The sequence below is a fragment of the Carassius auratus genome, unplaced genomic scaffold, assembly GCF_003368295.1.
Source record: "Carassius auratus strain Wakin unplaced genomic scaffold, ASM336829v1 scaf_tig00032568, whole genome shotgun sequence".
Classification (NCBI taxonomy): domain Eukaryota; kingdom Metazoa; phylum Chordata; class Actinopteri; order Cypriniformes; family Cyprinidae; genus Carassius; species Carassius auratus.
Window position 1 is genome coordinate 228,669 of NW_020526009.1, and position 25,046 is coordinate 253,714.

The 25,046-nt window shown below is 36.1% G+C and overlaps 1 protein-coding gene and 1 pseudogene across 1 annotated transcript; one reads left to right on the forward strand and one right to left on the reverse strand.

Annotated features, from left to right (window-relative positions):
- The first annotated feature begins 1,312 nt into the window (after positions 1-1,312).
- Positions 1,313-13,092, forward strand: LOC113080929 (centrosomal protein of 104 kDa-like; annotated as a pseudogene).
- A 9,784-nt stretch (positions 13,093-22,876) lies between these two features.
- Positions 22,877-24,094, reverse strand: LOC113080921 (UDP-GlcNAc:betaGal beta-1,3-N-acetylglucosaminyltransferase 7-like). The gene has a single exon (XM_026252981.1). It carries the CDS (start codon positions 24,068-24,070, stop codon positions 22,877-22,879), a length of 1,194 nt encoding a protein of 397 aa, XP_026108766.1. The 5' UTR covers positions 24,071-24,094.
- Between the last annotated feature and the right edge of the window lie 952 nt (positions 24,095-25,046).

Below are 25,046 nucleotides of genomic sequence, written 5' to 3' on the forward strand. Positions count from 1 at the left end.
GGTGTTTTAAAAAGTAGTGTTAATATTCGGAAAATATATTTATGTTTTGGTTTTGTAACGTAAAATTAAGATTTGGAGTTTATCATTTCAGTTGTATAAGGTAAAAATATGGCTAGTAAGTTAAAACGAACCAGCCCTTTCTTGGCACAAAACATGCAGTGTTGTTTTGGACTAATGAAATTCCTGTGAATTGAAAGACAGTTCTAAAATTCTGTTTTGCCTAGCATTGATTTGGAAGCTTCTCATACTAACCACTAGATGGAGCAGAACTCATCTAAATGCCTGTATGCACCTACAGTATCAGTTTTTTTTGTGACTTTAAGTTTAAATAATAATTCCAAATTTCAGTAGTCTTACAGCAATATTTTTGTGTATATGCGTGTTGTGGTTCTTGAGCAGGTCCGTGTTTTATGTGGATCTGTGTAATGTGAGTCTGAGCTCCATAAGCACAGCAGAGCTTCAGATCAGATCACTCATCAATATATCCTATTCGCTTTATCCCACTACCCCTGCTTTCTTTCTCATGCTCTCTTTCTCCTCTTACGCTCACCTTGTCTCCCCCCTTTTTTTCCTCCACGACTTCCTCTCTCTCTCGTCCTCTCCCACCTTGCTAACAATCTCTGCATTGTTAATCTCTAATCCCTCTCTCTCTGTCCAGGCTGGAGGCTCTTTGTGTTATCTAGGACTCTAGTGATAATACGATTTGGTTCACAGGCAGAAATCAAGATTTTTAACCTTGAAATTAATAGCCGAAAGACATTTGATTCAAAGGATGTTGTTTTTAGGCTATTAAATTCAGATACATTTATAAGTGTACTATGTACACTACTGTTCAACAATTTGAGGTCAGTTAGCTTTTTTATGTTTTTGAAAGAAGTTTCTTATGCTTACCAAGGCTGCATTTATTTTTTGGAAAAACACTGGAGTATTGTGAATGTTATTAAAATTTACGAATTACTCTTTTGTATTTTAATACGTTTAAAGTTATTTATTTGATGGCAGAACAGAATTTTCAGCATCATTACTCCGGTCTTCACTGTCAAATAGTCCTTCAGAGATCATTCTTATATACTTGATTTGGTGCTTAAACATTTCCTATCATTATCAATGTCAAAAACAGATTTTTTGAGGGGGAACCATAATACTGTTTTTAGGATTCTTTGATGAAAAAAAAACACTTATTTGCCACTTTTAATACATTGAATACATCCTTTCTGAATAAAAGCATTCGTTACTTTTAAAACTGACCCCTGTTCAAACACTTTTTTTTTCTTTGCAATAACATTAAGCCAATTTCTTGTTTTTGTCCCAGCTAAGCAGAGATCAGCTGATTGATCAATATCTAAACAACAGCCAGCACAGCTCAGCTTTAGATGGCACATACACCTGGTAAAAACTGAAGTTACATTGCATTACATTCAATTTGTGCATGCAGGATTCTGTCTTTCTCTTGTGTTTACTCTTGTTATCTTGCAGGCTCTCAAGTTATAAATGTGATTCTATCTCGCCGCTCGATGACTTGGCGTTTGACATGTATCAGGACCATGAGGTGGCCCATATCATTCGGCTGCTCGACCAGAAAAAACAGGACATGGTTCGGGAGGAAAGGTTTGATCTGTCTAAAAAAATCAAACAAGCTATTGCAGACCTGCAAAAGGTTATTAGATTTGCCTTATTTGTCAGACACATCTTTGTTTGCACATGTAGTTTAATAATCATTTTACATGCTGGCGTGGTGAAGCTGGAATCGAGAGAGTTGAAATGCATCCAGGTGTATTCTAATACAGCTGTAACATTCCTTTAGTTACCTGTTCATTTTAGCCTGACAGTAATTACTAAGCAGATTGCAGATGTCTTTTTTTTATATATATCTCAGAAGTTTAAAGTGTTTAAAAACCTCTCCTTTCTTTTTTTGTAATTTTCTTTTTTTCTTTTTAGGTGGGCGAGCGTTTGAGTCAGTATGATGTAGAGAAACACAGTGCCATAGAACGAGAGGACTATGACACAGCCAAGCAGTTAAAGGAAAAAATGGAAGCTTACAGACTCACAGTCTTCAAACAGCTGGAGGTCCTTGACCTGCTGGACGTCAGTCAGGTAAACATCCATCCGTGTATATGTCCACATATACACTAATGTTCAAAATTTTGGGTTCAATAAAATTATGGACATAAGTAAGGAAAATAAATACTTTTATTCATTGAGGATGCATTAAATTGATCAAAAGTGACAGTAAAGGCATTTGCAATGTTACAAAAAAATGATTTGAGCATTCTGTTAATCAAAGAATCCTTTTAAAAAGAATCATGGTTACCACAAAAATATTAAGGGGCACACTGATAATAATGAATGTTTCTTAAACACAAAATCAGCATATTAAAATGATATCTGAGGGAACGTGTCACACTGAAGACTTGAGTATCGGCTGCTGAAAATATATATTCCTGTGAAAATATTCCTGTATGCCTCTCTAAATTTCTTCTCCTGCAATAAATGCATGAATAATGCATCTCTTGTGTTGTGAGGGCCTCCAGCTCCAGTGAGATTGGTACTGTGATATGGCAGTTTCCCGGCTGATTAGTGATTGTGCTGGTTCTCCTGAGATCATGTGCTTGCTTTTTACTCGTCTGAAGCCAAGAGACATATATACAGCAGACAGTAAATGACTCAGACATTAATCGAGTGTTTGCGACATTTCAATGTTCTAAACACTTTTTTAGCATTTTATTCATTTCAGAATTTTTTGAATTTTGATATATAGCTTTTATGTACTTTGGTTCGAATGTGACTGATTAAAAAGGTGTGAAACTTGTTTCAGATCCACAGAACTTCCGAGCTTTCAGTCTCTGATTTTCCCTCTCTATGTTTTGGGACACAGAAAGAGACGCCTCATCCAGCAGACTCACCCAGGAAGAGAAGACAGAGGCCATATGTGGAGAAGACAAATGAGCAGGACACTTCAAAAACTGCTTGCCCCAAATATACAGTCGCCCCAACACCCCTCGCTCCTCCTCACGTCCCCAAGCTAGATGTAAGTCTTGATGTACACAGAATAAATACAGAAACATAATGATTTTATTGTTCTAATGCATTACTGGTGTCCCATTTTTTCTTGTTCATTATTATACTGTATCTTATCAGAAATGCTTGTTTCAAGGATAAGTTCTGCTGTAATCCTTAGTCTCCCATGACGAAACACTGCTTCTGTTTCTTTCCACCGATGTAGCTCATTCTTCACTTACACAAGGCTCTTTGTAGATTCATTATCTAAACGTGTGTGGCTTAACATACTTGTCAGGGATTTGCATTAGCCAGAGAGTTTTACGTTTCAAGATTTAATTAAAGGGTCTAATGGTGAAGTGTGCCATTTTTGTGCTACTACCGGAGTACTGCCCTAAACCATGCCAGAGGTCGAAATGTTTACACACTTCTTGAAGACATTTTTTAAGTATATATATATATATATATATATATATATATATATATATATATATATATATATATATATATATATATATATATATATATATATATATATAGGACCCACTTTATATTAAGTGGCCTTAACTACTATGTACTTACATTTTAATTAATAATTTAGTACAATGTACTTATTGTGTACATACATGTTTTTACATTGTACTTATATTTAAAAAAAAACGAAATTTAATTACATCTGTATTTAATTTCTGTAATTACATTTATAATTACACTGTTGACCCATACTTTACACCTTAACCCACCCCTAAACTTACCCATACCTCCAACCCTCTCCCTAACCTTACCCCTATCCCACCTCAATAGCAGCAAAAGTGTTTTACAACACAATATGAACACAATAAGTACATTGTACTTATTTTTTATGTAAGTACATAGTAGTTAAGGCCACCTAATATTAAGTGGGACCTATATATATATATATATATATATATATATATATATATATATATATATATATATATATGTATATGTGTGTGTATATATATATATATATATATATATATATATATATGTGTGTGTGTGTAATATAATATATATCATATATAGTAATTAATTGTTTTGTGAAGAAAAGTGGTGGTAAAGGCATTTCTAATAATAAGGAAGACTTCCTTTTCAAATAAATGCTTTCTATGCATTTAAGAATCCTAAAAAAAATTTTTTTATTTATATTTAAGAATATAATTATCAAGGGGTTATTTGACTGTGTCAGATGACTTAGACATTCTTAGTGGACCTTTAATTTTCGTTCTTATGGAGGTCATTCTGTTAAAAATCATTGAAATAACACGTAAGATGAGAACACAGATAGAGATTGGAAATGGTTGGTTGGTTGTGGATCTATGCTTCCCGTGTGAAATAAACCCTCAACAGTAAAGTATTTATATTTCTGCTTGTGACAGAAAGTGCAAAAATTATGGGGCCTCGGGACAACCAGAACCGTTAACAGAGAAAGCTCAGAGAGAGGCCAGTCTTCCCGTCGACATCTATGGAGAAAGTCTGGTGAGACACCCAAAATGTACAGCCTCCGGTCGGTTGATTTTATCAGAGTATTTATAAACCAGGTCTAAATTATTTGTTTGCAAATCATACATGTCTGATTCACAAGTTGGAAAAAGTCTAGTTAGTTTGGAACAACATGAAGTTTAGTTAAATATTGCAGAATTGAAGGTTTTGGGGGAATTATCCCTTTAAGTATTTAACAGTTCACTGTAATGTCCATCTATAACTGTTGTTTACTGTCTCACAGCACTAGGCAAACTCTATATGACACAGGTCAAATGGTCAGCTGGTGTATTCTGTTTTTGTGCTGTTTCTGGAATGTTCTCCTCACTGTCTCTTTCTCAGTCTTTCTCTCTAAGGTGGCAGGGGTCTTTTCCAAGATGTGGTCCTACAGGGAGGATGCTTTGCTGGCAGTCTACAAGAAACTGGTGGAGGTTCCACCTGGAACCCCAAAAGCAGAACTGCGGAGCATGACGAGAGCAGCTGTGTTCCTCTGCAAGAAAGCTCTCACAGATAAAGTCTCATCTGTACGAGAACTCCCACTCTATGTTTATTTTGCCCAGTCTTTTTCTCAGATTTTATCACCCCCTTCTTTTATTTCTCAGCATCTCCTACTCTCTTTCTTTCTCTGACCCTCTCTTTCTAATTTCTCTCATGCTCCCATCCTTTCAGTTTGGTTTCAGGCTGAAGACAGAATGGCACCATCTGCACGACTGATACTGTAGTTGTAACTGTTTAGCAGGTGTCCTGTTCTGTCTAGTATTGTGGATTATCTGTAGAAGTGATACAGCAACAAATGTAGCATAAATCTTAGCTTATCTCTCCCAAGGGGGAACTAAGCTTCAGGGAGACTGATAGAATGGATTTTCTGCTAAGAGCGGGTATGAGGGGGAGGAGATGGACAAAAATAGCACTCAAAATCACTGAATTAGAGAATGAATTGGTTTTAGAGAGTACCTTTACTGTGAATTGTAATATTAAAATTGTTTAAATTTTACAATCTGACCCTTTCTGATATAAGGGAAGCGACTGATTAAAATGAAAGATATACAAACCATCTTCTAAAGGAAATATTTAAAACCTTTTTCCTTGTTGATAAATTTAGCATACATACAGTATTTGTTTTCTTTACTTCCTGCAGTGACATGTATGAAATATTCTTGACATTGATCAACCAAAACTAATTTTAGGAACACAATCTGTAACTGTTATAAATGTGCATGAACAAAACAGATAAATGTTATAGGCAAAAAAAATCTTATAATATATATATTGAAATAATTAATAAATAAATTATTTAAAAAAAAGTATATATATATATATATATATATATATATATATATATAATTTAATATAATTTATAAAATATATATAATTGTTTAAAAATGTTTTCATTTTTTTCAGTTTCATTTCATTAAATTAAAATAATCAGTGTTGCATAAAGTACATTTTGTATGTGTGGCTATTATAAAAGTAAAGTAATATAAGTAATATAATATACTAATATAAAGTATTATAAAAGTAGTTTTTTTTGTTCAAATATTTTTTGCACTGACCTCAGGCTCTTACTGATCAAGGTTTTTTTTTTCAATTTGCCATGACATTGAGTTTAATGTGTATCTACATTTAGCTGTTTTTTGCATGTAAGTGGATCACTCTGCATTTAAAACGCATTCTCAAAGTGCATGGATATTTGTGGTTGTGTTGTGACAGCTGTTTTTTTATTATCCTGTCAGTCCTTCGATAAATCACCCAGAGTAAAAGTCGTGGCCTTTAAGAGTTTCATTCTAAACTGTTTTAAATGGTTGCACTGAGAGTCTGAACAATGTGCCCACTGCTGGACACATTCCAGTGACCCTCTCACCACGGTTGTTTGGCTAAACTAACACAGCACAGCATTTAACTGTGTGCTTTAGCTGACCTGTTGGCGTTACTTTGCGCCATGTGTTGCTGTAAAGATTTTAGGCGGTTTCTTAAATGGTTTCTATGTTTAATTGCACCTTAAAACCGAAATTCTGAGAAAATTTTTTCCCAGATGGTTGTAAAATAGAATGTTAATAGAATGCAGTGTTCATGAATACATTTCAAAATATAATATTCTCTGTTTTTCTTTGGTTACATGGTCATTTATAATGGGTACACAGAAGCAGATTCTTACATGAAGTCGTTGTTGTTTATAAGCACCATATAGATATATACTCTAAATATAAACCATGCATATGAATTTTAGTGTGTAAAGTAATAACTGTCTCTATTTGTTTTGCATTTTAGGTGTTTCTTGCATCTCTGAATCTGCTTCAAATGATTCTAAGTGAGTTTATTCCCAACCACCAGCTGGGCAAATCTGAGATCAGTCACTTGTGTGGAACAGACTTGGAATAATCTGCTCTCCAGGACCGGAGAATCAACCCCGAGACTGAGAACGCTAGCTATTACCTTCATACAGGTCAGTAGACTTTTGAAACACTTTATCTTTATACATCTGCAATGAAGCAACTCCTTTGAGTCAACAGGAAAACATATCCAGTTGACAAGAAAAACTATTCTTAGCATGCCATGATGACCTGACTTGCTGACAATCTTCATAGATGACTGGGAGTGAATGTCTGAATGACTGTCTCAAGGCATTATATACGGTGAACTTTATAGTGAACTGGTCAAATGTTTCTGGTTTTCTGTTAGCATGAATAGAGATCTTATCTTTTATAGTTACTCAACTATAAAATCTGCCAAAAAAACACAAAACACAGGCCCCATTTACACTGCATGGTTCAAGTGACCCAAATCCGATTTTTTCCTCTCATGTGGCACAGATCGGATATGACCGGTGAACGTGTAAGCAGGAAAAAACCGCATGGATTCCGATGTTCTCAGATCGGATTCAGGCCTCATTCATATGTGGTAATAAATCGGATATGAATCGGATACGTGCATTTGCGTGTGCCATGTAAGCAGACAAAACGGATATTCCCCAGTAAATGCGAGTCGTACATCATTTAAAAAAAAGAGACGTCAACTCAGATGGACACCACCAACTGAGATCACATCACATGACTTATTATAGACGCGATGGAGGATGAAGGATACACACAGTGGAGCAATGCCGAGGTTTCATGTCTTTTAAGTCTTTGGGGCGAAGAGACAGTGCATGCAAAAATGCAGGGTTGTTACAGAAATAAAGGGCTCTCCTTTTTTTCTCCGCCATACGAGACCAATGTTTTGCTGATTTTTTTTGTTGACTTTTCAAAATCTTGTGGAAAGCAAAACACTGTATAATTTTATTTTCATCTGCATCCATTGTATTTCGTGCTGTTTCACTTCTTTTTCCGGGTCAGAACGTCTACGTTTGGTAGTTTCAGCAGTGTATAGTGTAAATGCAAAAATCGGATACGGGACACTTTTAAAAGATGATGTAAGCAGGTCGTCAAAAAAAATCGGATATAGTCAGAAAATCGGATTTGGTCAAAACTTTATATCACAGTATTTTATGGTATATGAGTTTTTTTTCATGTATGACTGGGTGTCACGTATCAAGCTCAGCGGACCGAACGTTTTCAATTCATTCCTATGGAAGTTGAGCTTCAACGCTTTGGCGCTGCATTATGGGATTGAAAGCAGCATAGAAAAAGTGTTGAGAATAGCCGAGAGCGTCAAAAAGGTTGGGCATTCCTTGACTTGACAAATATTGAGTGAAAAATGCAGGGCCACAACCAATCGCTGTTTAAGAGAAAAAGATGAAATGTAAACATGGTGTGAATATTGTGTCCAGCAGCGGGGCAAGCTCCTCAGAAGACTTTTTAACCGACAGTCAAAGCGGCATTATGTCACAAAAGTGCAGATGCAGAGGAAGACCGTGAGGATATGGGTGGCATTTAGGGCAGGGCCATAATATTAACAGACAAACTATGCTCATATTTCATTTTATAAATCCAAACAGTCAGTAAGCAACAGGTGCTTGGAAACGATGTTTTGTACTCGAATAGTCTGCTGCGGTATGGCCAACTGAAAGCCCCTAACTGCACAAAACAAGAAGCCGAGAGAGGCGACACTGCGCAGGGGGAGTCAGACCTTGCACTCATGGGGCAGTACTTGCGACATTCCAACTGAGCCAGTGTGTGAGAGACGTGGGAGCCTGATGGCAGCAGGCGGTTGATATTTGTGGCAGTCAATGTGGATGTTGTGGAAGAGTTCCTCTGTGTCATCACGTTCTACTGCTTCAGTTTCAGAACTTTCATGCTTAGTTACACATACAGCTGTTCCCTCACCACAGTGCAACAGTGAAAAGAAAGCCCTCTCAAACAGTGTCACTTTCCGAATGTTATTTAAATGACATAGACTGGTATTGCTGTATTTAAAAAATTTATATAATGAGAAACATAAACACCTGTGTTTGGAATGAACTGGTATACCTCCTAGCACTACTTCCCATCCATACCTATTCGCTATGTGAGCTTCTACATTCTATTGTAGTCCTGCAAGTTGACAAAATGGTCTTTTAGCAGGGACAGCTAGTCGTTAAAATTTTTATTTTAGTAAAAAATATTCAAGGGATATATATTACATTTTTATCCAATTCAGTGTTCTCCAAAATAAAAAGTAGTAAATTATTGACCACATTTAGAATATGGTGACATGCCAATCAGCTAATCAACTCAAGACACCTGCAAAGGTTTCTCTCTCTCAGTTTGGTTCACTTGGCTACACAATCATGAGGAAGACTGCTGATCTGACAATTGTCCAGAAGACAATCATTGACACCCTTCACAAGGATGGTAAGCCACAAACATTCATTGCCAAATAAGCTGGCTGTTCACGGAGTGCTGTATCCAAGCATGTTAACAGAAAGTTGTGTGGAAGGAAAAAGTGTGGAAGAAAAAGATGCACAACCAACCGAGAGAACCTCAGCCTTATGAAGATTGTCAAGCAAAATCGATTCAAGAATTTGAGTGAACTTCACATGGAATGAACTGAGGCTGGGGTCAAGGCATCAAGAGCCACCACATACAGACGTGTCAAGGAATTTGGCTACAGTTGTCATATTCCTCTTGTTAAGCCACTCCTGAACCACAGACAACGTCAGAGGTGTCTTACCTGGGCTAAGGAGAAGAACTGGACTATTGCCAAAGTCCAAAGTCCTCTTTGTTTTGTATTTCATTTGGAAACCAAGGTCCTAGAGTCTGGGAGAAGGTGGGAGAAGCACATAGCCCAAGTTGCTTGAAGTCCAGTGTTAAGTTTCCACAGTCTGTGATGATTTGGGGTGCAATGTCATCTGCTGGTGTTGGTCCATTGTGTTTTTTGAAAACCAAAGTCACTGCACCCATTTACCAAGACATTTTGGAGCACATCATTCTTCCTTCTACTGACCAGCTTTTTGAAGATGCTGATTTAATTTTCCAGCAGTATTTGGCACCTGCCCACACTGCCAAAAGCACCAAAAGTTGGTTAAATGACCATGGTGTTGATGTGCTTGACTGGCCAGAAAACTCACCAGACCTGAAACCAATAGAGAATCTATGGGCTATTTTCAAGAGGAAAATGAGAAACAAGAGACCAAAAAATGCAGTAGAGCTGGAGGCCACTGTCAAAGAAACCTGGGCTTCCATACCACCGCAGCAGTGCCACAAACTGATCGCCTCCATGACACGCTGAATTAAGGCATTGATTAAAGTAAAAGGAGCCCCTACCAAGTATTGAGTACAGTAAATTAACATACTTTCCAGAAATTCAATAAAAATGTTTTTTTTTTTATTGGTCTTATGACGTATTCTAATTTGTTGGGATAGTGAATTGGTCGGTTTTTGTAAAAAAAAATGTTACATTCATAATTTATTGAGATGCACCTGCATGTTAATCTGACTACAGTTGACCCTTCTGTAGCTCCATTATAAATGTGCATGTAAATGTACTCTATTTTATACATAGTAATAACCAGTGGTACAACCAAAGTGTAAAATGTAGCAAATTGTATATAAGAAATATAAAATGCATACAGTATTTAAAAGGCTGTAGAATGGGACCCAGACAGATCAACTTGTTGTTCAGATAAATATGATGTGAAAGAAAGGCTGAGGTACATTATCTTGTGAAAGTCATCATGCTCTATATGTGATAAGGATGGGGCCGTTACAGGTTCTTGGAAAATTGATGTTTTAAAGTGGCCTGTGACTGACATTGTTTTGTGTTGGTTTTGGTTGTTGATAGACAGGTTGTGTCTTTCAGCATTGTGTGGGAAAACTTTGTGGTATTTTGCACTGTATGAATAAAGACATTTGTGACTCATGCTTCTGGATGGTGGAAAAAGTAATCAAAGACCCCACCTTTTTATGAATAATTTGATGATGTACTCTGATATCATTACTGTAGAATATTATAAATCATATACAATCCAATATTATGATAAATTATAATCACACATTATTGTTTAAAGTACTTAAAAAAATAATTCTCAACCCTTCATCTAGAACTAACATAAAATCATTGACATCTTTTTTGTCTAAAAGGGCATCCACAGTGACAAGAGTGACAGCAGCCATTGGCAGTGTATTTGGGTGTACCTGACTATTTGGCAAGATTTAGCCTAAGGCAAATTAGCAGTGATGTAATCAATTTTTTTTTCACATTTTGTTATGTTGCTGCCTTGTGTTAAACTGCTTTATATTACTTTTTTCTCCCACATCAATTTACTCTCCACACCATAATGGCAAAGCAAAAAACTTAAATTATTCCATTGCGTAAGTATACATACACTTATCTGGGGCAGTTGAAATTTAGCTCATATTCATATTGCTTGTAGATGTTACTACCCTTTGTGTGAAGTTAAACCGTGATATATTCAATTGAATGGGTATAATTTGCACAACTCTCAAAAAAGTTGTAACAGCTGATATTGTATATTGGAGTAAAAACCAAGCCCTGCGGTCAAAAAAAAAAAACTGCATGAAGTGCTCAGAAATAGGATCGCATCAAGTCACACATCTTTGGAAGAGTTAAGAAAAATTCTGCTGCATTGAAGGTTCACATAAGCATGTGGTCTACGTTACCGTTAATGGAAGAAGTTTTGAACAACTGGGACTCTTAACTAGAGCTGGCCTCCTGGTCAAACTGAGCAATCCATGGAGAAGGGCTTTGGTTAGTGTGGTGACCTAGAACCTGATGGTCACTTTAGTTGAGCTCCATGACTATATGAAGAGATAGGAGAAATCTACAGAAGGACAAACATCACTGCAACACTCCAACGATCTGGGCTTTATGCCGGTTTGACAAGACTCAATCCTCTCCTAAGTGAAGACAAATGAAACACATTTTTAATATTTACTTAGCATTTGCAAAAACAAAACAAAAAAGACTGAGAGAAACAAGATTCTCTGGTCTGGTGATTCTCAATTCCAATCATGTTTGGAGGAAACCAGAAACTCATCATCTGCACAACATAATCCCAGAAGTAAAGTGTGCTGATAGCAGCCTCATGCTGTGGGGCTGTTTTTCAGTGACAGGGACTGAGGGACTTGTCAGAGTAGAAGGAAAATTGAGATAGCCTTAATGAAAACCCAGTCAAGAGCATTAAGAATCTCAGACTTAGCACTCGGTTCCCCTCCCAGCAGGACAATTATTTACCAGTATACCAATATTGTTTTTGGTTTTTGCTTTATCTTTTTGTGGTAAGACGCTCAGCAATTATAGTTATTATGTTGCCCACTAATAACAATAGAACAACTAGCAGTAAAAATGCTTATTACCAAATGTACAGCAACCTGCCATCTTCTATCCGGCAATAAAATCGCAGAAATATATATATTTTCAATATATTTTTGAGAATTTATAAGTGAGTTAGAAAAAGTTTGTTTTATAACTATAACTTGTTGCATGTTAATTTTGGCAGGAAATGGCTTTATTTAAGGAGGTGAGAGCTCTGCAGAGTGTTCCTGTTGAGCTTGTGAGGCCCGTGCAGAGCAGTGTACCCACTAGACTGGCGCTGAGCAGACTGAAACTGCTGGAGAAGCTTCTAGAACAGCTGGGCACCAAGGAATCTGGCTTCACCCTCAACAACATCATTCAGGTACTGGCCCAACTTCAACTATTTCTGAGATGATCTCACTGGGTGTCAACCCAATGGCTTTCTCTTCTGTCTAGCTGTAAGCTTGAAGTTTAAAGAAGATTTTTTTAAGCTACAGATTTAAAGTATTATGTTGCAAATATTCAAATGGCTGGTTAGATCTATTGATGATACATGAATGGTTATGTACTAGTCTGAGAGCCAAAGGCCAAAATATCACAAATGTAACTTTTCTGTTGGGATATGAAGGTTAATTTCATTCGCCCAACTTTCACCAAGATTCTTGAGGGCTTCATTAGACTGAAACAAAGTGGTCTTTGTATGACAGAGAGGGTGCAGTCGACCCTACGTAATGTCTGGTACCATTAGTTTCTTGAAAGGGCTCTTCTGACAGCCAGTTGCATATCCATCGCATAGTTTATGAAAATCATCCAAGCACTGTCTCATTCTAACTCTCTGTTCCAGCAGTTAGTTATACAAAGTGGTTAAGCTGTTAAAATTACAGTTCCTTAAGGTCTTATTTTCTTCAGGTTCTTATTTGAAGACAGTGTTTTCTCTTTTTAATTAGTTTTTCTTTTGCTACCTGTGCAGTTGAAAGTATATTTGCAATGCAAATTTGTGTCACTGTTGCAACAAAGACTGTGAAATTTCACTAGGATCTGCAAATTGCACGGTGAGGTTTCTGTCTGTGTTCCAGCTGGGCTTTGTTATTTTAAAATAACAGCTTCTTCTGGTTTTGTTTGTTAGTTGGGAGGTTTAGGTCACCACACCTAGGTGGCCTGAAGTCTCCACATGGTTTAGCTGGGTGGGTAATAGTATCATATCTGTTCTCAAGCAATGTTAGAGTTTTTAAATGATATATAATTAATATAATTACTAAACATTTAACAATACAGTTAGAAGTAATCTTTAATAAATATCAACATACATGTCCACTTTTCATATTGTAATTTTATGTTTTTGTATGACCTAAATTCACTTGTAGAATATAAAATTATTGATTTTAGTTTTTAGTAGGGCTGTCAAATTATTAAAATTTTTAATCAAATTAATCAGAATTTTCAGTGGATTAATCAGGATTAATCACTATTTGCAATTACACCTGAATCCTAACCAATTTTTTTTTTTCTGAAATGCATACCAAAAGATAAATAACAGGACACAAATAAATAGTTTTCATGTATTGATTCATCAATATGTGGTTCTTTTTTTCTGAATTTCAAAAGTTTAACATTTACTTAATCAAATTTACCTGAGCACTATATCAAACCATGCCATTTAACTACAGATAGTGTAAGAGTTTTAGGTGAACCAGTGGTTAAATATAGCCACATATCTATGAAATTATGCATAGAGAAACTCGAAAGAATGAACTCAGAAACACAAACATGCGCCCTCTGCACTCTGGGCACTCTTGTTTTTGGGAGGTGTTCATTTACTCTGCCACAATACTTTAGGATCGATATTTTCACGTTCTGAAGGCTTCAAGTGCCAGTAAAACCAAGTAAAAATGCATATGCTTTTTCAAACAGCTGTAATTTTTGCTGCATTGCATGTAGGTATTCTGCGCATGCGCAGTGTGAAACACAGGACGCTATAACAGGAAGAAGCTCCAGCGTATCAACTACCAATGTCGTCTCTGTTTATCGAGCTTGGCATGAATGTATTTGAGAGTAACTGGGGTAACATCTTAAGCTTCTTCTGTGTTTTCGTCGCAGCGCTCGCCGCTGTTTTCACTGAGATCGACGAGACTTTCCTGACCTGAATAATTTGTCACACTGCGCATGCGTGAAATGCGTTAAAAAATTTGACGTAATTAACGACAAACAACTAATTAACATCGTTAATGCGCTATTTTTGACAGCCCTAGTTTTTAGTCTTTAGTGCCAAATTAGCTAAATAGTGGAAAATTTTAATATTGACTATTTATTGTTATTGGCCATAACATTACAATAATTATCATCTTATCTGTATTGGACAGAATTATTATTTCATCATTAATACACACTCATGTTATTCAAAACCTATATGATTTGAGTAGTCAAATGGTCCACTTGTTGACTTTAAAAAATAAAAAAAGATTTGCTGGTTATAGTACGTACGCTTGTGTTGTGTAGGTAAAAAGTCAGGAAAGTTTGGAATAACTTAACAAACATTAACAGAAACATTTTTTTTTTTTTTTTACAATAATCAACAATGAATCAGCCCCCAAATGTCCTCTTAAATATTTATTGTGTCTTTCTGTTAGTTTGGTCTGTTTCGTTGATGATCTCCCATGAAATGGTTGCTGTAGGTTACATGCAGGGATGGCTGCTAAATGCTTTCTGCCTGCTGGTTTCCTAGGAGATGAGATGGGCTTCAGGGCACAGCAGAGAAGCGATTGGGTTTCCTGTAATTAAAATGAGAGATCCAGAGCCTAGGGGCAGATGAATGGGATCTGTGTATAGAGAACGTAAAAGAGAAAGTGAGGGGCAAATACTGTGACTATAATAATAATAATAATAATAAACTTTATTTTATAAAGCGCCTTTAAAAGCAGCTTCTTAAAGCGCTGAACATAATATAATCAATACAATAAAAAACTAAACTAAATCAGCAAGCAAATGCAAGTTTGAAAAAATAAGTCTTAATTGAATTTTAAAAACATCATAATTCTGAGCATCCCTAAGTTCAAGAGGCAGAGAATTCCAAAGGACAGGAGCATAGAAAGAGAAAGCTTTATCACCCGTAGATCTTAGATGTGTTTGAGGAACAACCAACAAGTTTGACTGAGAGGAATGCAATCTACGACCAGGAATGCATGGGTGTAACATACATTCTGTAAGGTAATGTGGTGCCGGTCCATGCAATGCTGACTAATGCAAATGTTTTACAGAATGTAACTAAAAATATATGTTTAGTTATTATTCATATTAAAAACAGTGCTGCTTCATATTTTTTAGAAGCCATGTTAAATTAACCTGTTAAATGTCACCCCGTCCCGTATACGGGACACCTACGTTGACTATACTATATTACAATCAAATCTAATCTAATCTTGACAAACTATATATCGTTGTAAAGGTCTAAGACTCCCAAATATATATTTTACCAATATTGTTTGTTAAACATTATGTAGGAAAAGTAATAGATGAATTTATGACAAGAGTGCACCCTCAGAAATCTACATTACAAAAGGAGCTTTGACCTTTGTTTAAAAAAAAGACTTCCTCGTTGCCTTTTTCTCTATCACATTTTAGAAATCATCAGAAGTTATATATCACTTGAAAACATAAAATCTCAAAATTCATCCTTCAAAACCCATTTTAAAATCAGACATTGCATTACCATGTAAATGGTACATCAAAATCATGTTACAAAATGTTTTCAGTCATGAATTATAAAAATTTAGTTTTTTATCATGTACATTCATGTCTATCTTCAAAAACGTGAGTGACAGTTAACAGGTTAAAAAATCAGTATTCTAGATGAATAAAATAATCCTTATGAAAAAAAGTATTCAACTCTTTTAAACAAACAAACTAAAAAATAAAATAAAAAAAGCTGACCCCAAAGCTTTAACAGTAGTGCATATTCTAAAATCACTTGATTTTATGTAAATAAATTCATAATTAAATATATTTGTGTGTGATATATGTTGTGTTAGTTTCTGGCAGGTGGATTGGAGCACAGCGCTGCCTCAGTGTGGGAGCTCTCTGTGAGAGTCATCCAGGCTTTTTACCATCTTCATGGAAAAGCAGTATTTAATTTTCTGCCACCTGATGACACCAGCACACGTAAAAACATCCTCTACAAGAACCTTTTTGACTCACTCACCAAGAGGTCAGTGTAGGTTGTGTGGTCAGAGGTGGCCTATTGTATTTCTTCTGTTTTGTTTTTAATGCTCTCACAATATAATCTTCTTCACACCTGGTGTTAAAGAGGTCATATGATGTGTTTAATATTTTTCCTTTCTCTTTGTAGTGTTACAAGCTCTTGGTGCATAAAGAAGATCTGTAAAGTTGCAAAGACTTAAGTCTCAAATCCAAAGAGATATTCTTTATCAAAGTTAAGACTCCGAAGCTCTCACCCGAGATAAGCAACTGAACATGCTGAAAGCGCTGCTTGCAATCGTGAGTCTTGGTGTGGTTGCACAGTATTTTTATTCCATGCTCATCCAGAAACCACAGTCAGTGCTGTTACAAATGTGATACCAGGGGACAAAATGAACAAATACTATGAAAGGATTTTGTCCTTACAATGGTGTCAGTTTTCCTTGCACATTTGTGATGAACACTGCAGCTTATTGAGTCATTTGCTACATCAGAAACTAGCTCAGACAATGATCTGTTTTCCTCCTATATGCATGCTGACAGTGTTGGATCAGGAATGAATATACATGAAGTCCTGGGTGGAGATGAAGAGTCTTTTATTAATGTTGCTTACTGATTTTGCTTACTTCCCTCTATGTCTGCCCAAGTATTGGGATACGTCCCAGTTCCTGGGTGCATCATATACTTGTTTATAAGTTCTTAACAAAAATAAAGGAGGTAGTTCAGTCTTGCATGTAACACTTTGCTTTTATGTGGCACAGTATAAGAAGACTGAAGACTGAAGACTGAAAATACTAAAAGCATGTATGTTCCCACATCAAGTTAATGAGAGGAATATTTTATATTCCATGTCACCACATGTATTTCTTAAAAAATATATATATATATATTCCTGTACAATAAATGTTGTAAGATTATTTAAACATTTGTATTATTTTCCAGTTCCCAAATAATATCTATATATCGAATGATATAATATGGAACTTTTTTTTACTTGCTTTAACTTGCATTTGTTGTTTGGCGAGTGTTCATTTTGGTCCCTTTGTGTCACACTCTTATACCTAAAAAGAAGATAAGACATTACACTCTATCATCAGATCTGTTAATCCATATGAAGGTCACTACAAATCATTCACCTTTCACACTTGCAGATTTATTGTGTTATTTCTATTTAAGAGAAATTTCTGCATTATTTGTTTGGGAAAGAGTGAAAACAGTTTTGGTTCCTGGTGATGGATTTATTATTTTGTTATTTTTGTCAGCACCAACTTCTGGAGAAAATTGTAATCACTCTGCCATGAAAACTTCGCCTCAGTGGAGGAGGTGAGATCACACACAAACACACCCAAAAGGTGCCATTAACAACAAAATAACAAAGAAAAACACCTGGCGCACAAATGCAGTCTGCCACAACAGTAGCTGTAAAATTATTTTAATATCCATCATCAATAACTTGAAAAGTTCTTGTTACACTCTTTGCAGTTCTCTGTTGTACGTCATACAGATGAGCTCATGACTGCGAATGACGCTGGAAAGGTGTTCACTCGAGAATACTTTACCTCTCAGCTCTGAAAAGTCACATGAAGTAACACCTCCAGCTGACAAACAATGTTTTAAGTATTCAGCGTTGTATGAATGATGCCTCACGTCCTGTACCACACAAACTCATACACTATCCAATTTGTCATAAACCTGTTTTTGCGAGGGTTACACTGTCCCTGAAATACAGTGTGAGCATTGTTTTGAAACCATGAAAATATGGGCAATCTTGTTTTGATAAAGAGAATGATGTTTACCAATATGTAAAAAATTAAGTTCAGACACTGAACAAATCACATTAAAAAGAGATGTTGTCGTCAGTATCTTTAAATTATCTTTCATTCATTTTAATGGATTTAACTCATGTCATCATCATTCACGATTACGATGAAAAACACATTTCCTTTTACTTTAGGATCAGCTAGAGCTGCAAAACAATTAATCGCGATTAATCACATTCAAAATAATAGCTTATGTTCGCATAGTATATGTGTGTACTGTGTATATTTATTATGTATGTATAATGCACACACACATACATGTGTATATATATATATATATATTAAAATATGTTGGATTTATATAGAAATTATTAATATTTATACAGAATATAAATTATACAAGTAAAATATATATATACATCCAAATATTAATATTTTTTATTTATACATGTGTGTGTATTTATATATACGTAATAAATATACACAATGCACACACATATATAGTATGTAGACAGACTTTTATTTTGAATTTGATTCATAGTGATTAATCATTTTACAGCCCTAGTATCAGCACAGGGTACTGTTAATTTATTATTTTTTAATACTATTATAGTGTTTATTAATATTTTGAATTGGGTTTTATTTTTAAAATAAAAGGGTTTTGGAAGGGCTTAGTACTTTAATGTGTTTTGTCATTTATATTTTTGTAATATTTCTTTTTAGCTTTATATTTCCAAAACAAAATTCAGTTAATGATTTTAATTTACAATTAAAACACTGGTTTAGGGAATGGATAAGTTGTTACTGACTTGTAAGGGGTCTTTGACTGGAAACACATTGAATCTGAAATGTCACGAATAGCAGAACATCACTAGATATGATGTAAGGGGTTTCCAGTGTGTAAGAGCTGATATTATTTCTAAGGTTTAGGAATGTAAGAACACTCATCGAGACTAAAACCAGCTCCATAGGTAGAGATTATTTACATGAGCACCCATGATGATGAGTGAATAACTTCAGTATTAAGTGAGCATTAAAATCTCACACACAGATGTTCCTCATACAGCAGTGTAACAGTGGACATCTTGTATTTGCAGGGCTGGAAGTCTCACCTCATGGGAACTGAGGGATGCAAACAGAACTCACGGAGGAGAGCGGTACAGCAGAGCACTCTCTCACATGCACAAGGTGATCATTCATCTCCTTTGGCCTCAATAAGACCTTTACAACCCCACACTGTCCCCTACTGCCCCACATTGCCCCATAAAGCCCCTATAGATCCCAACTGCCTTACACAGCTTCCACAATGTACAAATCTGCCCCACGCGACCTCAAAGAGTCCCACAATGCCCCATGCTCCACACACTGCCTCTGAATAGACTGTTCAGTAAAGTATTATTTTGAATACTGTTTACTTTGGTTAAATTATATAGCATTGCACAATGCATTTCTCATTAACTCCTCAGGTGTTTGTGTGTTTACGTTTCTATTATTATTTGGCTTCAGAAAAAACAGGCAGTACAGCTATAGCTAAAACAACAACGGTCATATCCGAGCCCAAGGCTCCAGGGCTGAGCAGAGGCAGTCGCATCCCTGCTCCAGCTTCCAGGATCAACAGACGCTCCAGGCCTCAAGCCACCGACTACAACAGGCATAGCACACAGACTACATGCTAACTCTAGTAGCTTTGCTGAATCTCCTGTGAGAGAGAAAAAACACAAATCTACTTTATGTCAGGTTTCAAATAATGCATTATTGCACTTTTATTGCTGTGCTGATTTAGAAATATCCCTGTAGGACAGCATCATTATTCAAAGCACACATTATTATTTACCCATAAATTAATGTAAAATATCTGAAATGTGTGTGTGTGTGTGAACAAAAATACTTTTTTTAAATGCTGAAAAACAGGTTTATAAGCAGATAACGCAGTTTGTATTTAACTCTGTTTAGCATTTCAGGTAAATCACCTGGATTTTTTTGTTATCTAATTGAGAATTTTATGTTTTATGTTGTTTTATACTTGTTTGTTAAGTGTGTGTGTGTGGTGTGCGGTGTGCAGTATGTGAATATTTTTATGATTGTAGCACTTTTATATTTGGTGGGTTTTAAAGCATCGTTAGCAACACAGCCAAACATACAAAAGTAGCCTTTTGAAAAGAAAGCAAAAATTCTGTTCAAGAGATTTGAACCTTAGATTCTTATTGTATCTGATTCAGATTAATGCACTTAAATTTCCAGCAGCAGCCACCTTGCAACGTTTAGTTTACAAACAAACCAAAATATTGTTTTTCATGAAGAGAGCAAAGGTTCAAGTCGCAGAACTGCCTTGGTGCTTCTCAGAGACTTGGAACAGAGATGTTGCCAATACATGAAGCCACTGCTGAGAGAATAGAGTCCTAAGGGATGATGAAGCTCTTAGACTATTATTTCATATGTTTGGTCTTTGCATTTGCTTCAGTATTAGAGAAACTCTTGGCCTGTTTTGTTGGCACGTTACCAGTTTTGTCTAGTGTGTAATGTGTTAAATCACTGGGTATCATCCGCATCAAACTGCTGTCCTCTTGACTGTGTTAGAAATGATATGCTTTAGTCCAGTTATGACAGAAGATATGAAACAACATAAAGGCAGTTTGAGTGGAATAGGATGATCATGTGCCTGAAAATTAGCCATAATGTCACTTTTTAAAGTATTTGCATATAGTGAAGACTGGTATGCAGTCCAGAATATTATGTGAGACGTGAGTCCAGGGACTTCAGGGAAGGAATTTTCAAGGTACAACCCAATAGGCTTTAACAGTATGCTATACCGGAATAAAACAAAGTGGAGTGATCGCAACACAGAGGCGTTTCTTTTTAAGAATGTTTTCTAGTGTTGTGGCTGACAAAATGCATTGTCTGTTCCTTGTACAGCTCACTGCTGAGACATGCATTATATAACTAACAAAAATCAACCCATGCAGACACGATTCACTCATGTGACATGACTGAGATGTCTTGTCTAATATTTAAATATCACTTATTTATCTATTTAAATAAAGCAACCTAAACAATTATTTCAGAGTGGATAGAGTGATCTGAAAGTGTCAATTTGTTTGCAGAGATGACTGACACATACCCAATAGTATTAATTTTTTTAGGCAAAAGTATAAATATCTATACAATATAGATAATATACAGGTGAATATGGTAGAATATCATATATTGTTTGTTTCTTTTTTTTGTGGAGTAGAGCTTTTTTGTTGTTTGCTTTCATTTGGATATAATTTAATTATAGTAGCAGAATTAAGAGGCACAGCAGAGTCATATCGTAGTCATCTGGAGGAGATACCTGAAAATTTTGCACAACTTGATTGCAGTCGTTTTTGGGAACCCTAAATGAATTTACCAGCCAATTAGAAAGTACTTCATAGGTTCAGTCTTTAGTCTGGCTGCTTTCCATTTTCCTTAGGTGTGCAGTTCACAACTTCAATGTTGTCTGCACAGATTAAGCTTTTGCTCTTAGACATGCAATGAAGACAATTTAAAACATTAATGTGAAACAAGATGTATACTGATGGTAATTTGAATGGTCAGTCAGTACACATTATTTCAATGCCCCTCCGCTGTATGTGCATTGATATCAACAGAAGCTAATATTTGCTTTGTTGCTTGTTAGAAGCTTTTTTCATAAATATATTTGACATTTAAATGTATTTGTCACATGCTTGTTTTTTTTGATCTGTTAAAATACTCTAATGCAATAATGTAAATATACAATTTAGCTTTGTAAAAGTTTTTTGATTGTGACACAAACACCAAACCAAATCAACACATCTGAAAAATGAAATTTTGATGGTGGTGTGTTTATCATGAAATGCTATTCACTCACAAATGAAATGATGCAGATCAATGTCATTTACTCACCCTCATGTCATTTCAAACTTGTATGACTTACTTTCTTACATGAAACACCATAGAGAACATTTCAAGTGAGTTCTGTAAGCAGTGAATAATGACTTTAATTTCAGACTGTTCCTCATACAAAGCTGATGGTGCAGATGATTTTAGAATGTGAAATAGCGCATAACATGCATTCTAAATGTTTTAGAATAGGTTAATCATACTTTATGGTGTTTAAAAGCTACAGTCTCCATTCATTTTATGACATTATTCAAACATTCTTCTAATGAATTGGTGCATCATAATTGGCATAGAAATACATTTTAAATGTATGTTTGATCTAAGTCAAACATTTTCCAGGTTAGGCCAACTGGCATGAGTTTTAAATGCTATTGTTTTAAATGTAAATAAATATAATCAATTAATTACATTATTTGTTGGCTAAAATAGGTGTTACATGTATGTAGGTTACCTTTTATATTAGCCTAATGCTTTGTTCCTCCACTGGAGCATGTTGTCAGGTCCACTTGTGTTTAATTGGCATCTTTTTCTATTTATTTATATATATATATATATTTTATTATTATTTTTCCCCCCATGGGCTTTATCTTTTTAGCCAAGTCAACGTATGTGTTCAGAATAATTGGAAGAAAAAAAAAAATCCAATATTCACTTGAGTAAACATGGTTGAGCAATGTCTATACTAGGCTTACACACTGTAATATTCAAAACTGCATTGATTAGGTTTGAAGTTGTTCTCTGTAGATAAGACAATAATAAAAAGACTTTATTACATTTTACAGTTGATAACACAAATAATCATCATCCTTCCTTACAAAAAAAAAAAACTTCTCTGTCTTAATAAATAGTCATCATATTACGACTTGTCTGGCGCAGGTCAAGTCCTCGTTTTGAACAAGCCTCCACATTTGCAGCAGCTCCTGCGGATCGAGTTTGTGCACCACGATGAGGCTGCGAAAGAAGCACGGCTCCCGGTTCAGAGGAGTCACTTTACGCTTAATGATCCCAAATGTCCGGAAGGCCAGATGCAGCTCGGGCACGATCTTCAGCTTCTGAAGGCACATGCCCAGAAACACATCATCAATGGGGTAAAGCTCCACGCTCTCAGAAACCACAAAGAGCTTGCGGGCCACCAGAGAAGACATGAGAAATCCCCCTCCACCCAAATAAGGTGGATAGCGATCATCATACAACTCTTTGGGAATGAAATATTTACTTTGGCGGTTTCTGATCGGTTTGGCTTCTAAAATGGTGTCTCCTACTATGAGGTTTTCCACCCTGTTCTCCTCCACCCGAAAGCCAATTAGTTCCACCAGGTTCTTGATCTGGACAAAAACGTCATCGTCCCCTTTGAAGATGAAGGGAACTCCACTGCAGTAGATGTTGAACCATCTCAGAAAGTTCACCTCCTTTAAGGTGAGGTTGAAGAAGGTGTCCATAAAGTCCCACTGTAAGATGTCCCCGTAGGTTCGGTCTTCATATTGGACCAGGGCTTGTAAATTTCGCGCGTCTTTGCCAGTGGCTGGAGTGCCTAATAAAAATAGAGTTTTGATTTTAAAGCCCTGGATTTCTTGCTCCTTTCCCCAGGTCTGCCTCACGGCTTCTCGCCGGTCATGTTCTTCGATAACCGATTTGACCACGACCAGAAGATCCACATCACCGCTGCACTTCTCCGGGTGATTCAGCAACATTGGGTAGTACCTGCAATGTCTGTGCAGGACAAATTCGTGAAATCTTGGGCTCAAACGACGAAACCAGGCTTGGGTCTTCATGGTCGAATTTTCATGACACTGAATTTTATCCATGTCCCATTTTCTAGCCATGGGTTTTCCCACCGGCGGCAAGCCATCACCGTTGGATGCATTTTCAATAGCCTTTATGCTTTTACATGTGGGGCCACACCATTTGCGTTTCACGTCGACTTTGATATCTTTGAAATTCGTGTCAACTGTTATTAACTTCTGAAGCATCAGTAAAGTGGCAAAAACCAAAGTCAGGCTGACCGCAGTCCTTAAATTCTTTTTCTTTCGAAAGAACGATTCCATTACGCACACGCTCCTCAGAGAGCAGTCCAGTCGGGTCGCCAGTGGATTTGTCATGAAAAGTCAGTCAGGTCCGCTGTAATTAATTTCCCAAGTGTTATGGAAATATAAAAATGAGCGAATAGTCCATAAAAAGGCATTTTTATAAAGCTTAAAAAATGTGTTCTCTACTTTTCTCTCGTCAGACTACGTTTTAGTCTCTTGTGCCGTCGCAACAGGTTCTTCTCGCTTCAAGTTCCATCGTTGAACTGAAATGGGAGGCAGTCATTCTGTAAAACAATCGGCTGTCTGCCCTCCGCACTCCTCTCTCCTCCACCTTAAGGACACCTACCTGCTCAGGATCTCTGGTTACACACGACAGCTGTGCAAGCGTAATAAAGAGGGTCCCCATGAGGAGTTTGAGTGAGAACTACTTACTTATTCAATGCATGTAAATATTGGAGTTGAACTAGGCCTGGCTTATCGTAATTTTAAAGGTTTGCATCCCACTTTTCATGTCCCTCTCACGAGCACAGTCAAAAAGATGCTCGAAGATGTCAAGGAGTTGATTATGATTAGCACTACACTCATACTTTTAGTATTTAGCGCCACCGTGTGGTTCATAACGATAGTCAGTCTAAATGAATTTAACCAGTTTAACGGCATGATTCTCAGAACTTGCAATATCGCCAAGACACATGAAATTAGATTATCCTATCAAATGTAAATGTATTTAAATTATATTATTAGTCATTTACAAAGTCTAAGTCATATTGTTTTCTGCATCATAAAAGCTACATTTCTTCACAACATGTTATACAATTTAGCCTAATATTTGATCTGTGCTAAAATGTTTCCTTACTGACCAGATTAACTGATGGTTATGTTGGTCCTAAGACAACTGACCAGTTGCCATTGGTTTATAGCCATAAATGACCAGCTTGGTCCAGAGACCATTCAGTCATCACAAATCGTCATAAAATGTTGGGTGCATTATCCA